Here is a 15,890-nt window from a genome sequence, read left to right on the forward strand (position 1 = left end):
AAACTAGAGAAGCAAGGTCAGATGATTTGATATTCAAGCGCTGCGCTTCCAAGCTTTAACTGTATGTTTAACAGGTTTTCTTGTTCCAAGGTTCTCCTAGCTGTTGAACTTTCACCTCTTCCAAATTTTGGTTTGGCCTAAGTCTGTCTTTTTAAAATTCTCTTTGCAATGAAAGAAATTACAAAGATGACGAGAAACCTTAGCAATTTAAATAGATAAGCCTTGAAATAATATTGTGATCAAAGTAGCAAGCAGCCTAATAAAACCCAGGTGGCTCAGGCTTATCATCTATGGTACTCATTACCACAACTGCACTATTTAATCTACTTCCTGGTGTCAACAAAAACTTTCTGTTATTAATTCCTCCAAGTTACGGATCTGCTTAAGTTGTTGCATTTTCTGATAAGACAAATCTTTGTCCGAAAAATTTAAAAAGAGAGAGTGGGTGGGTCTCATTAGAAATGTTTTAGAAGTGGAGCCATGGTTGATAAAACCAGAGAAACCACAGGGGCTCTGTATTATTAGCCATCTGTGTATGGTTGTATTAATTCCTAAGAAGATACCTGATGACTCACGGCCCACAGTTTTGTAAGGGCTCACATGTTTGATAAAAAAGAAACATATATATATATACACATAAAAAGAACCATTTCTCAAATTCTTAAGAGGTGTATCCACTGACGGAGTACACAGGTTAGACTGCACCAGTCAATTCCTCTCAGGCATGCAAACTTCCATCATTCATCTGGCTCCCTGTGAGCGCTAACATGTAAGATTTCAAAGCAATTTTCCTATCTAAAGTTCTTGCTGTCTTTTAAAAAGTACTTCAGTATTTCTCAGGAAACTTGTTTTGGAGGCATAATACATTTCTAAAAGATTTCATTTAGGCAAAGCAAAAATGCTTGGATTATTAAACCTATCTCAACATTTGTACCCAACACTGGAGCAGCAAAAAGGTTGTATGAAAAAATAGGGAGTCAAGTAAGCAAAGGATGGCATGGTCAGCCTTCCTGGTCTGGATGCCACGGCACCCACGGGCGGACCGCAAGGCTGGGCGCCACCTCGCCTCACTGACTGCTCAGCGCTCCGTGAGCGGCACCCAGTGTTCACACAGACCCTTACAGCTCAGCGATCCTTTCCTTGCCATGCTCTCTTCGCTTTCACTGTTTGCCCAGATGGCAGAAACAGCAGATTGGAAGCATTGCACAACATACACGTAACCATACTGTGTACGCAGTAAAAAAGGAAATCCACACGACAGGCTTTATCAGCATTGTCTGCTTAAATCATCTGTAAAGCAATGTATTCTAGAAAGTCTTCTGCGTCACCAGGCACTGATTTCCTAAGTCAAATTAAACCACCCATTCAAACGATTTTCTGTAATGTATTCAGTGGCATCTAATAAGAACAGTTTTCCTCCACTACTCTACCCGGTTCAGTCTATACCTTCAGTTCGTTTCTCCATTCCACGTAGCAGATGCTACCAGAGGATGTGCTGATCTTTAACAGCCGAAGGGTTTACAGAACCTGGGCTGCTATTATTATATATCCAACTGCTACTCATTTTCAGTTAACCTAAAGGTTACAACTGTCCTGTGTTTTTATTTAATACCCAGTGTGCACACACAGCCTTAGGAAATTTTCTGAAATTTAGTGTTATATCCAACAGTCATTTAATTCCAGCCGTGCGATAATAAATGATAACAGGAAGTATCTCTGAAGGAAACCCACCATGCCTACAGATCATAATCAGAGGAATCCGCATCTCCCAATGACAATGGAGAGTTGACAAAATACTGGGGTTACTGCAGGCCTCTTAAGCTGTAGATCATGTTTTAGATAGGAATGTTAGGGCTCTGGTTCTGATTTAACCTTGGGCTTCTCTGTGCCTCAGTTTACCATCTGCTAAAAGAACTGCAGAAAGTGCTGTTGTGACTCATAATTGCTAATGTGAAGAATGAGGTGGAGAGATCCAAAACGATTATAAGTGGTAAATCCAGAACATTAGCCAGAACTCAGCCTAGATTTCCTTCATTTTATGGCTTTCAGAAAGTTTGCACAATATGTACAGAAACTTTCTTAACTAAGAGCTATAATGATACATTTGTACACATATTATTTCCATAATTAAATCCTAGTATTTTTTTATTTGTTTTTGTTTTGTTTTTGGTGCCGGGGATCGAACTCCGGTCCTTACGCTTACACAGCAGGCGGCGAAACCACTGAGCTAAATCCCCAGCCCTCCTAGTATTTTTTAAATCAAACTGCCTGTAAGAAAAGGAGACAATCTGGAAAAAGAAATAAAAATCTGAATTCTGACCAGTAACAGTCTTGCTGTTTAAGTCACCTCAAATTATCTCCTAAGTGCCCTAAAGAGGGAATAACCCAGATATGGCTAAAAATGATCTTAGGGTTTCATGTACTGTCTGTATCATCCCATCCCCATTTCATCACCAGAGGGAAAGGCCAGTACCCACGAAGATATAACATTTAATATACATATTATATCACTTTTTCACATTACCCTTCAGCCACTCCTAGTACTGAATCTTTTTAATATTTTGTTTTACCTCTGTTTTCAAGGTTAGAAGAAATTAAAACTAAAAAAATAAGGAAAAATAATTCACATTAGCAGGAACCTTAGTAAAAACTTTACATTTTTTTTTTTTTTAATTGTACCAGGGATCGAACTCAGGTCCTTAGCTTGCAGGGCTAAATCCCCGGCCCATCTTTACATTTTATTTTTTTTTGGTACTGGGGATTGAACTCAGGACCTTGTGCTTGCGAGGCAGGTGGCGATCTTTACATATTTTTAATATGAATGTGAAAAAACAGTGATGCAACTTACAAATTTTCCAGAACTGACTTATTTTACAAAACAAATATACCTAGAAACCTGAGGAACTAGAACTTACAAACTTGATGATACACAGGTTTTAAGATACATATCTATAACCCCAAGTAATCCTCCAACTACACAAAAATACATTCTAGACGCCTTCACCTGCACGTAAGTGACCTGTTTCACCACCATATGTATTAACGCATCTCCCCTGGCTTCAAGTCAAAGCGCTGCTTCCAGGGGTTAAGTTCTTTCAGTAACAAACCCTAACAGTACATCCACAGATGCAGACGTGGGTGAGCAGTGTGCAGTGAAGTGCCTGGCACACAGTCCCCACGCAAGCACTCCCTTGATGAAGGAACAGCGAAAGAGCAAAGGTAGAGAAGCACAGGAGCAGCTCCGGGGACAGCAGGGGAGCCCAGCCTGGCCCCTGAAAGGCTGAGGACGTCGGGCACAGGAGAGGTTGCTGCTACTGCCGTTGCCACTGGGGCTCTGCTACCAGACTCAAGTGCCAGGGTCGCTGGCTGTGGGGTTAGTGGGCTGCCACCCAGCTATGCCTCTGCAAGGCCAGCACCTATCCATCTTTGTGAGACAAAATTGAGGTGGCTGGATTTCTGCAGGTACCGACTAACTTCAGGCCGGCCTGCCTGGGTATCAACAGGTCAGGTCTGCAGGCCAGAGGCAGAGAACAAGGGAGCCGCAGCAGGTGAGGGAAGGCGGGGGCTCAAGGACGCACCAGCATTGCACACTGCTGACTGTTACTGCGCTGAATACAAGTAAACACCGTCGGTGCGCTCCACCGTACCAGAAAGCATCTCAAGTGAACTGAGTGAAGTTCGCTGATTTTAAAAGGCGGCATATAATATGCGTGGGGGAGAAGTGGCAAAGATGTGAAAATATCGCTTGGAAACATAACAAGTAAGTCATGAAGAGGAACCTTAATCCGATGAAGGTTTCTTGAGCTATGAAAACTTTGGCTAGAGAGAGAAATAAAGCAAACAGAACACTTCACTGGCATGACTAAGGTATCACTCTGGAAAACTCAGCATTAGCATGAAGAACATCAAATATAATTACAACTAATCTATCCATAAAACCTGCAGATAGGTAATGTATTTAAATGAATGAGTGAAACTGGGTAGCACTTCTGGGCAAAACAGGAAGCAAGCTTGGACTTGTTTGTTAGGAAAATTTTTTGGCAAAACAAAAATAGCAAGGATCTTTGGTTATATATTGTACCTGCAGCTTTTTGACATTTTAATTAGTGCTAAATAGTTCATTTTTAATGGTCATTACCCTGAGGTTTAGTAATAAATTCAAATATATTTACCTAAAGTTACTGTGGGTCAAAAGTAAGACAGCTTTTATTTAATTAAAATCTAAACCACTGGGAACAGTAATTTAAGGATTACATTTTTAGACTTGGGAAACTCAGGAATTTTAAATACTATTTAAGTACAGTATCCACCTGTAATTTTCAAATCTTATAGTATTACTTTAAGTCTGCAGAAAATCTGAACAGGTTTTCCTTGGCTTCTCCCCAAACCATAGCACTTACGCTTTGGGGACCCAGGGAGAGAGAGCACAGTGTAAAGCACTTTAATTTCTTTAAGCAGAAAAATCTTTTGCCTTGGCCACATTTTCAATAGGGTTCGTTTCATGCACAGGGTGTCTTGGTTCTGTAAAGAACTACATTTTAAAACATGAAACAAATGCAAAATTATTTCTGAAGCTGGACTTTGCTCCTACTTCTGTGTTTAAAATCTTGAAAGATTCAAACAGAAAACAGACTTAAAAAAAAAAAAAAAGAACAAATAAAGACATAAACATTTTAGGACCAATGATTCATATTTGGATTTTACTTGTTGTATTCTAATCACCTCTGTAAGACAAATCTAAATGTATAAAGTAAGCTTAGGTATGTGAGTTAACTTTTCAAATCACAAACCATAGGCCCTCTGAGTGATCAAAATGACAAACAATAATCTAAACTTCACTGCCCCGAATATTCACCAGTAAGTCAATAAATGTGAATGATTTAACATTTTCAAAATACAACCAAGAGTAACAAGAAAAAGATCTGTCAGGGGAATTATATCGTATTTCAGTGTACAGATTCTCTCTAGTTTTCTGCCCACAGTATTTCTAAAATGAAGTATTTATTACATACATAAAATTTATTAAACATAGTATTAAATATTTTAAGGAGCACCAGAGGTCCCAGGTTTTTATAAACATGTTATTAACATTACTGTCCAAATTCCTTAATTTATCACAACAGCATAAATGTCAAACACAACTTCTCTACCTAAATACTAAAGTAGCAGCAATATATGAAAAATATGATCAAGGAATATAACCGGCTCTGGATAATAAAGATGCTAAATCAAATACATGTATCAGTAGCTGACATGGCTGATCCTACCATTTTTCCCTGCCTTGCTCTAGACTTACATCAATTCTGCCTCATAATTTTTTGCTTTACCCATGTCTCTCCTCAAAGTCTTTAGAGGCAGTAACCAAGATTTGGTATCTTTGTATCTTTTTCACCATCCATTCCATGTAATTTGCAAGATAAATCCTAAAATGAATTACTATGGATGAATTTTTTTCTGAGATACATGAAATATTTTATCCCATCTCCACTTAATGATCTAAGTTCACTAAAAATGCCCCTCTTTCTCTAATTTAAGTTTCAAAACGTACCCCCAAACTGTCTATATATTTTTTCTAATATTTCTACCCAAAAAAAATCTTTAAGAAAAAAAAGAAGTAAAATAAGCAGAATTTCTAAATGAATCCATTGAACAGATCACAATGACCACTGACTATTTTTATGGATAGGAGATAAAACAAAATAAGCAAACATCATGTCTTCCTACAAAATGTCCCCATCTGTCTAAAAAGCATGAAAAGCTGTCTCTGTCCTGACTCACTTTTCCCTGAACTCAAAAGCAACATAATGCCGAAAGAGCCATCAACCGGCTAGGTTTCAGGCACCTTAGTCCAGGGTGCTGGCTCCAAGCAAACTAAGAAGAGAGAGAAGGAAGGTGAGACTAGAAGAAGCAAGTAAGTAAGCAGAGATTTTCTCCAACATAAAATATGGCTTACTTACGTGGAGAGCATTGCAAATAACGTAACCACACAGACTTGCTCTCCAAAACCAGTATACAAAAATAACACCTACGCTGTAAAGTTACTCTGAATGTATCTTATTTTAATTACATTTTTGCCAATTCATAGTTTAGCCTTTGAAAGGTCTAAGACTCTGCCACACTGCTTTGCTTCTATAGTAGTATTTCTTACTCCCTAACGGCAAAATTTAAAAAGGAAATAACTTTCTTCTACTGAAATTACCTGAAGACTTTTAAGCAACGTTTGTGAGCACGCCACTTCAGTGTGTGCCATGTGCGGCTTCAGAGCTGGCAGTCTGCACACACCAATGCTGCGCTGCCCGAGCCGAGCCGGGCAGGACAGGCGCCACCTTACCTCCTCCTGAGTTCTGGCAGCACAGCACCTGCATGCTTCGTTTTGAAAGACATCTATTTTGAAAGCCAAGGGTCATCTTTTGTGACTAGCTTAAAGCAAGCAAAATAAAAATGGGTCCACTCCTAATATAAAAATTATGGATTTGGCTCTGATGCAAAATAAAGTAAGCTTCTTATATCACCTGCAATATTAAATTGACTCAGTCTGCTGAAAAACAAGACAGTGAGTTATTAAATCTGTATTTAATTCAGTGCACTTTATAACACATTTAAGGAATTCGGTTGTATAAAACAGTATCTGAATCTTATCAGACGAAAATATTTTTCCCTTTTAGCAAACCTTGGGTTGCATGTCTGAGAAAACAAATTAGTCTCCAGTTCTCCTAAGCTTGATAATAGTGCCCCCTAATGGGAATTTTAATATGAGCCACTGTACTCATTTTTTAAAAGCTTATTTTCTCTAATGTGAGCAAGTTATCTCACTTTCAACTGGCAAGTAAATTTTGTAATACAAAAACTTATCAAGATTTAAACCATTCAAAGGATAGTTACTGCACACTGCCAGAAACAAACTGTGAAATAATGCTGAGAAACAAGAGGAACCTCATGCCTCGACAGTTTTAGGGTATGAATTCCTCTATAACAACATAATCTAAGGCAGCACTATCTCAACAGTTATCGCATAAGGAAATTATCTTTCTCACCATGTTTCCAGTACTAAGGAAGTGAACAATATTTGCTAAATGAAAGATATTCCAGTCAAGGAAAAAAATGGATTAGAAGTCACTCAGGGCCATAAAGCTCTTAATGTAGTGCTGAGATTCCCATCCAAATTATCTGGCCTCGTACCATTACTTTTTCTATGCCTGGTCTCAAGATTATGACTATAAATTTAATACCTTTCTTCTCTATTATCTGCACAGTTTCTCTACACATCAGCAACTTAAGAAAATGTACTAAAATTCAATCAAAAACCACTTATTCTGATACTTCACAGTTTTGCCAGTGAAATAAACACCCAGGATCAATGTTTTCAACTCAGTGCTCTCAAGACATTCTGGACTTAGTTAATATTAAAAGCAAGATATAAAAAAATTAAACAATGAACAAAAACCGTCTATTTACACTGAAAAAGAGAACTACATAGTCTTATTCTTTAACCTAATAATAAAGAATAAGGAGTAAGGAAAAGTTTTATGCCAATCACAGGTGATCAAACTTTGTTAAAGAGACAAAAGATAAATATTTTACATTTGCAACCATTTGGTCATTATTGACAACTGTGTCACACATCACTGTCGCAGGAATGAAGCCACTGAAAATATATCAACGAATGAGCAGTATTCCAATAAACTTTATGTACAAAAGCAGGTTCGCGGATCATAGTCTGACAATCCCTGACTTAAAACAAATACTAACATTTCATTTGTACCACAGATTAAAATTTTCCACTTTACACGAGGAACCAAAACATAAAAAATCAAACCTACACCTCTGCAGAAAAACAGTAACAAAAAAACCTAAGCAGCTCATAACATATCACTGCTAAAATCATGAAGTTCTTGATTTTAACTCTCAACAGGATGATGACGGAAGAAAAGTTCCTTCCCTCAATACTGGCTTTAGAGGACATAAAATAATGGAAAAGCAGTAAGCAAAATAGTGGATCTTTACCATGACATAAAATAATGAAGATGTAAGCTAGACCTATGTAATAATTTTAGTTTTTATCTAGGGTCAATAAAAATCTAATGGTGACTACATTCTAACGCTCATTAAGAAAATAAATAGGTTAGGAGAGAGAACCCAATTCAATCCTATTACCTAAGGCTATGAAAAAATACAAGGTATGTATTATATTTTTCACATGTATAAGAAAAATGAGAGCCAGGCCTAGTGGCATACAACTGCAATCCCTGCATTTGGGAAGCTGGGGCAGAAGGACCGAGAGTTTGAGGCCGGCCTGGACTTCCTAGCCAGACCCTATTTCAGAAAATAAAAGAAACAACAAAACAAACAAACAAAAAGAAATCATATAATCTCATTAGTTCCTGAAGGTAAACCATGAAAAGTGTAAACTTACTTGTTTTTCATAAAAAGCAGGTTTCAAAAAATAAAAAAAAATAATAATAATAAAAAAAGCAGGTTTCAGGCATGGAAGCATGCCACTTACATTCAATAACCCTTTAGTGTCTGGCACATGCTTCACTGAAAGTCTAAGAGCAATGCGGTATGGCGGGAAAAATCACAGGATTTAGACCTGGAAGTCACGAGTTTCAATCCTATTCTACCTATTGCTAGTTAGATGCGTTGGGGCAAGTTATTTATCTCACTAAACATCAGCTTCCTAATCCAGAAAATGGAACTGATAAAACCTTTAACACAGCTGATTACAGACAATGTACACATTATATACAGCACAAAATACTCGGGTTTTAAAAAATTATTTAATGCTAAATTCAAGTCTCTCCTTATTTCAGGGATGTTACAACGTTTTTTACCGAGCTTCTTAAAATATAAGTTAAATGATCAATTACTTCAACCTATAAAAGTAGTTAACTTTCAATGATGTAGATCTAAAATTAATATGTTGTGCTTTGCTTACCTATCATTACAGGACTGAGCATTACTTTTTTATATTCTAAACCAAGAATTAAAAAAAATAATAATAATAATAATGTGAGAAAACAATGTAAATTATCCTAGAATGGTATCTACTCCCACCAGAATGTTTTTTACTCCCATCAAGTAAGCAAATGAGTCACTCCAAGTGAACTTCTCTGGCTCCTTGTTTGTAAACTAAAGAAGCTGTATTAACAATTTCTTGTCTTCCAGTCTTAAAATAGTGATCACTATACTATACATAAGTACTCCTAGAGAGTATCCTAATGCCAGCAGAATGGATCACACAAAAATCTCAACCTTAATCCTGTGGGAGGTACAAATATACAGCAATTCAGATAAAAGCATCTCAGTTTAAAAAAGATACATACTGCAAAAATGTTTTAAAAATGCAAGTTGTGGTACTTGGGTATGGGCAACAAAAGTACCCTTGGTTATTTCTAGAGGTAGTACATTAATGAAAACTGATTTACAGATAAATTGCAATAGCAAGGTATTAGCCCTAGCAAGAATTTATTTGGCATCTCAAATACATTCAGGATACTATGAAGATATTAAGTGAGATGAAATAATCAACATTTTATCAAAGTTAGAAGTGATCAGTTAAACATTATATAGAAAATGATGAAATTTAGAAAACAACCCAATTTATAACATCACAAAGAATCTAATACTTAGGCACCAACTTAACCAAGGAGGCAAAAGACCTGTCAATACGATACAAAGCAACTTACATATTCAATGTAATCTCTATCAAAATCCCAATGATAAATTATTCCTTCCTAAATTTCACATGGGATCTTACAAAACTCAGAATAGTCTAAATCATCTGGAATGGTAAGAACAAAACTGAAGGTCTCACACTTATGATTTCAGAACATTATTACAAAGCTGCAGTAATCCAAGAAGTGAGCTACTGGAATAAAGACAAAGATAGATGAACTGGTGCAACTGAACAAAAAGTCTGTAAAGAGAACCTGGAATGAATGGTCACATGACATTCACCAAGAGTCCCAAGAGCACTGGATGGGAAATAACAGTCTTCTCAGCAAACGGTATTATGAAAGCTGGATATACAGATGTCACAGAGTGAAGCTGGACTTTTACCTCATGTGATGTACACTCAAAACAGATGAAAGTCCTAAACATAAGACTTGCAACTAAAGAGCTCTTAGAAGAAAGCAGGAAAAAAGCCTGAGGATGGTGGATTTGTCAATGATTTCTGCAACATGATACCAAAATCACAGGCAACAAAAGCAAAAACACAGTACTACCTCAAACTAAAAACTTCTACTCAGCAAAGGAAACAACAGCATGAAAATGCAACGTACAGAAAAGGAGAAAATCTATATTGCAATCTGTTATCTGATAAGAGATTAATATGTAAAGTTTATCAAGAACTCCAAATCCAACAAATCCAATTTTAAAGTGGACACGGGACTTTAATAGACAAATTGCCAACCAGTACAGCAGGCCCTGCAAATCAACAGGATCCATGTCTGTAAAACCCGCCTACCTCCAATCAAAAATATCCAGGGGAAAAAAACAATCTGTACTGAGCATGCACAGATTCTTTTCTTTTTTCTGAATAATACAGTATAATGATTATTTCCATTGTATTAGGTACATCAGCATCCTGATATACCAGAGATGACTTACAGTATACAGGAAGATGTGCATGGTACATGCAAATATTGTATCATTTTATATAAAGGACTTGAGCATCCATGGATTTTGGTATTCAAGGGGGATGCCAGAACCAATCCCTCACAGATAATGAGAGATGACTCCATATGAAAAGATGCTCACTATCAATATTCATCAGGGAAGTGCAAATCAAAATCATAAAATCACTTCACACCTAGTTAAATTGACCACTATCAGAAACACAGAAAATAAAAATGTCAGCAATTTTATTACAAACTCTGATTCATGGCTGGTTAAAATATAAAACAGTATAGGTGTTAGAGAAAACAACATGAAAAGTCTTCAAAACAGTAAAAATAGATGACAGAAGATGTAGCTGGTGGTAGAGGGGCCTGTCATGCATGCATAAGGCACTGGGTTCAACTCCCAGCACTATAAAAATAGAATAACCATGTAATTCAGCAAATTCACTTTGGAGTACATATCTAAAAGAGAGGATCTCAAAATAATCTAAACACCCATGTTTACTGCAGCATTATTCACAATACTCATCATAGGCAACACAATTTCAAGAGGTGAAAGCAACCTAAATGTCTACTGACAGATTAATGGATAAAGAAAATATAGCATACCCATGTAACAAAATCATTCAGTCTTTTAAAAAAGGAGAGAATCCTGCCATATGCTATAACATGGTGAACCCTGAGGACATTATGGTAAGTAAAATACACAAATCACAAAAAAAAACAAATACTGCATGATTTGACTTAAGGGAGCTCTGCAGCAGCCAAACTCAGAGAACGTCAGAGAGTGGTTGTCAGGAGTGGAGAGTGTAAAAGGGGAGCCGTTCAATGGATAAAGTTTCAGTTCTACAAAATGAGAAAGTTTTAAAAACGCAGCAGGCACATGCTTAAGACTCCTGAGGTACACACTTGAAAATGGTTAAGATGGTAAATTTTATAGACTTTTTACCACAGTCAAAATTTTTTTAAAAAAACAAACTACATAGAAAATGAACTCTAAGAGTTCAAACAAGTGAGAAATTATTTTCAACTAGATTTTTTTTTTTTTTTGGGTACCAGGGATTGAACTCGGGTCCTCATGCTTGCGAGGCAGGTGGTGGAACCACTGAGCTAAATCCCTGGCCCTTCAACTAGATTTTTAAAAAATCTCTGAAGATGGTAGAGGACCAGGAGGTGGAGGGAGGCAGAGAAGGGGAAGGGGATGGAAAAAGAATGAAGACGTGTTATGCACACGGACCAACTTCCCATGAGGGATGTGGTCACTATGTACTGCAAACCTGGACTACTGGTAACAAAAATAAAAACTGAAAATGAAATGATGGTGACCCTTTAATTGCCATGGCCTTCACTAATAAAGCAATTACACCTGCAGTACAAAAATAAAGTCAGAGGTGGTGGTGCATGCCTGTAATCTCAGCACTCAGGAGGCTGAGGCAAAAGGACCCCGTGGACAAGAGGATCACCCAACTCCCAGGCCAGCCTGGGCTACACAGTGAGGTTGAGGCCAGCCTGAACTATATAATGGGCTCCTGTCTCAGAAATCCAAAACAAACAAACAAATAAACAAAATGCTTCTGAAATGCTCCCTTCTGAAGCAGACAGCTCAACTTATTTCTTCCTAACACTGACAGGGCCCAAAAAGGCTAGAAGGGAACAGATGCTGGAGGCACAATGATGCCCCTCAGACGGCAAGTTACTTGGCAAGCTGATCCACAGCGTGTCGGGCGACTGCACTGCAGCGCCTAGCCCAGTTACAGCGGTCCGCTCTTACCTACCATTTGCTTTCAGTCACACACGGCCCAAAAGTACTAAGTGGAAATGTCGAGAAATAAACAAGTTTTAAATAATTGTATTATAGTATATTATCATTACAGGGCAGGGAGCACAGCTCATTGGTAGGAGTAGTTACCCAGCACGCATGAGGCCCTGGGCTCCAGCACCCCCCAAATTATTATAATTGTTCTTTTTATTACTAGTTGTTGTTGTTAGCCTCAGTAACTAATTTAAAAATGAAGCCCTATCACAGACATGCATGTATATGGGGAAATACATATAGGGTTCAACGGAATCCGTCGTGTTAACGTCCACTCGTGCATCCTCTGGACACAGGGGCAGACTACTATACTGCGCACCAGAATCACGAACTACACAGGAAAAGGCCCACATAATGAATTTCATATAAATCCTCCTTTCCCAGCATTTGTGTAATTTTTTAAGAAACCCAAAAATCAAAGGATTAGGACAACCCAAGAGGCTCCCGGTAACAAGATCAGAGCACGCTGAGAACTGTCCTCCACAGGGCCGCATGTGTGAGGCAAGCACCTTACCTTCATCAAACTCAGCGTCATCCTCTGTGTGCTGGGGGAAAGGGAAGCAATTGGTAATTTCAAGACGATCTTCTACAACCAAGCCCAAAAGCACTCCTTGAACCACCTCAGTTCCTTGTCCTTCTTCTTGATAGTGTTTGATGATCTTTAATACTACCTAAAAGAAAATACAGAAGTGAGCTTAAAAATCATCCTAGCCTATATTTTCTTCATTTCTAAGAAAAAGCAAACTATGTCAGTGAGCTTCCAAAACCAAGTAACTACATGACAAAACTAAACAAATATCTTCCAAACCATTTCCTTTAACCTTACATAAACAATAAAGCTCACATAAGGTTCCTGGATATTTAACCCTACTCATGAGGTACTAAACCACTGTTAAAATCGAAGTAAATGAGAGACACCAGAAATCATGTAAGCTAAAGGCAGACCTTCAGAGAAATTCTAGAACTTATGTCTAAAAAGCTAGTTCCTACTTAAAAGAAAACTGATAACTAAAATCCAGTTTCACACACACACAAAAACAGGTCCAAATACCTTAGTCTCTTTTATAAAGAAAGTGGAGAGGAAAAAATTATGTATAGATTTTAAAACAAGTTACTGCACTTGAAAAGGAGAAGGGATTTTCTTACTCTTTTCACCTCACTGAACTGTTATATCCAGTTGTTTACAATGACCAAAGAGAAAATTTGCCTGTAACAGTACCTAGCCAACGGATAGTTAAGCACACAAACGGCGCCTTCCAACAGTGAAGTATTATCAGGTACTAGAGGACTGCTCTTATTCTGCAAGGCAAACCTAAGGATCATATGTTTTACTTTCAAGAAAGAAAATTTCAAACATAAGGATAAACTCTCTGTAGCATTCAAGACTGTCCAAAATAAAACCTTCAAGAAAGACTTAATCACTAAAATAATTTCCATGTCTAATACTTACGATCTTGCCATTTTAATATAATCTGATGATATAAAGCATTCAGGAAAAAAACCTTTCTTATCAAAGCTAAACTGGCTCATCATTTCAACATTTCATGGTCTTCTTACTTTCTTACATACATATTAAATTCGAATCTTTAATATAAAAATAATGTAGTGGAAATGCTTCACAAACTTCAAACTAGGAGTCATTTAGGTGTCAAAAGGAACAAACTGACAGCTGTGTTTCTGTTAGTAGATATAAATAACCAAGAATTTGTCCTATTTATGTATTTAGAATTTTTACACACTGGCGGAGTCTCTATAGAAAGACAGAACCCACCTTCTGTCAGTCTCCCCTGCTCTCTTTTGTCTCCCCTCTTGAATGTTCTTGTAAAGTCAAAGGATGTTTTACTCAACATCACATCTTCAAAAACTAACACGGGTACTGGCACATAAGAGAAACCCCAAATATATTTTGTTCAAGGAATGAGCGGTAAAGATCTGCTGGTCATTTGCAATATGGCAAGCACTCTACTGAGGGTCTTATATGCAGCACATGTCTCATTTCCTCCCCGGCTGCCCTATGAAGTCAGCTACATGCTACTTACCCATTTTTATACAAAGAAACGGAGATGACCTGGTGTGGAATTATTGCATCTGAGAAGCGAGATTTCACTTGCAGTTAAATCACAATAACTGGGTAACTTTAGGAGCTCCCAACATGTTCATAAATAACAAGGCTGAAACGAATATGATGTACAAGTTCTAGCTAGAGCTGCAGAGGACTTCAACGTGAGTAGGAAGCTTAGTGTAGGGCGTTAAGGTCAGGCAGCAAGAGCCTGCTTGTGCCCTGGTCACCGAAAAGTTAACCGGCACCAACAACACACTGCCAATAGTTCCCAAAACGCACAGTATCTGTGAATGTCTAGCGACACTGTTCTCACAAGCCACGAGATGGGAACGCACCCAGAGCCCACTCTGCAGCCACGCGTGCCTGCCTCTTTCTCTCCCTCTTGCCAAGCATATGCCTGTCAATAACACATGCCAATGCATTTTAACTACTTCTGTTTATTGGTGACATGCTCCCTCTTCTTGATTTTTAAAAACAGACACATGGCAAGCTCAATAGTCTCCCACAGGAAAACACACTCCTACAATGTATACTGTTTCTATGTAACAGGTCACAAACGGCCCCACTCTCTGTCTGCAGCCTAACAGAATGATCGCAGGTCGTGTCTTTCTCCTTCGTTTCTGTGTTCTCCACGACGTCCCACTCCACTCTTTCCCTGAAGTACTACACTATGGCCCAGGCTTCCTTCTTTTTGTTTTAACATCTCAGGGGGCTGCAATGTACACTACCGATTAACCCACAAGTTTTTTTTTCTTCTGGTTTGAGATTCCCTGTGCTGCTAAAAAGTGAAGACAGGAGAAAAACACACCCAAAAGTCAACGTTTTACTTACAAAACCAAAAATATCAGCCTTAACAAGGGAAATACGAAATATGAGGGAAGCTAACCCAGTAGCCTTCACGGTAAGGCTTGGGTTTTATGGCTTGACTCACATTTAAGACTCATGAACCAGTGCTGACAAGGTTTCTTTATCATCCAAATTAGCGGATAAAGGGGGGCTTTCTACTGATTATGCTCCAAGAGACAGGAGTGAAGTGGCCAACAGAAACCTCAGTTGCCAAATCCTACTTTCTCGAACTGTCACATTCTTGTCTGAATGCTTAACCTGTAAGATGAGTACTGTTCTCTGAATAAGTCATTTGTCTCTAGAACCTTCCTGCAGACCTCGGGGGTTCTGCATGTTCTCAAGTTGGGCAAGGAATCTTAACCCGCAAGACAGCAAACAGATGTCTGTCTCGTCTCCTCAAGGGAACACTTTTTTCCATTATTGCTTATTACTCAGTAGAAGCTATCTGAAAAAGCAAAGCAGACTATTATCTGCTTAGGAAAATAATGAAAACCTAACTTTGCTCCAAAGTCTAAAAGCAACAAAGGACTTAACTTCTCAGGCAATA

At 38.0% G+C, this 15,890-nt stretch overlaps 1 protein-coding gene across 2 annotated transcripts in view; it reads right to left on the reverse strand.

Moving 5' to 3' along the window:
• Eif3h (eukaryotic translation initiation factor 3 subunit H) overlaps positions 1 to 15,890 on the reverse strand; it is a 101,713-nt gene that overhangs the window by 55,057 nt on the left and 30,766 nt on the right. For both annotated transcript variants that reach the window (XM_004850198.4, XM_087190708.1), the window contains exon 6: positions 12,950 to 13,106. In XM_004850198.4, coding sequence (XP_004850255.1) covers positions 12,950 to 13,106 — 157 coding nt within the window. The remainder of the gene's footprint in view (positions 1 to 12,949; positions 13,107 to 15,890) is intronic.

The sequence above is a fragment of the Heterocephalus glaber genome, unplaced genomic scaffold, assembly GCF_053883595.1.
Source record: "Heterocephalus glaber isolate CG9 unplaced genomic scaffold, H.glaber_assembly_v1.0 deba00001555, whole genome shotgun sequence".
NCBI lineage: Eukaryota > Metazoa > Chordata > Mammalia > Rodentia > Bathyergidae > Heterocephalus > Heterocephalus glaber.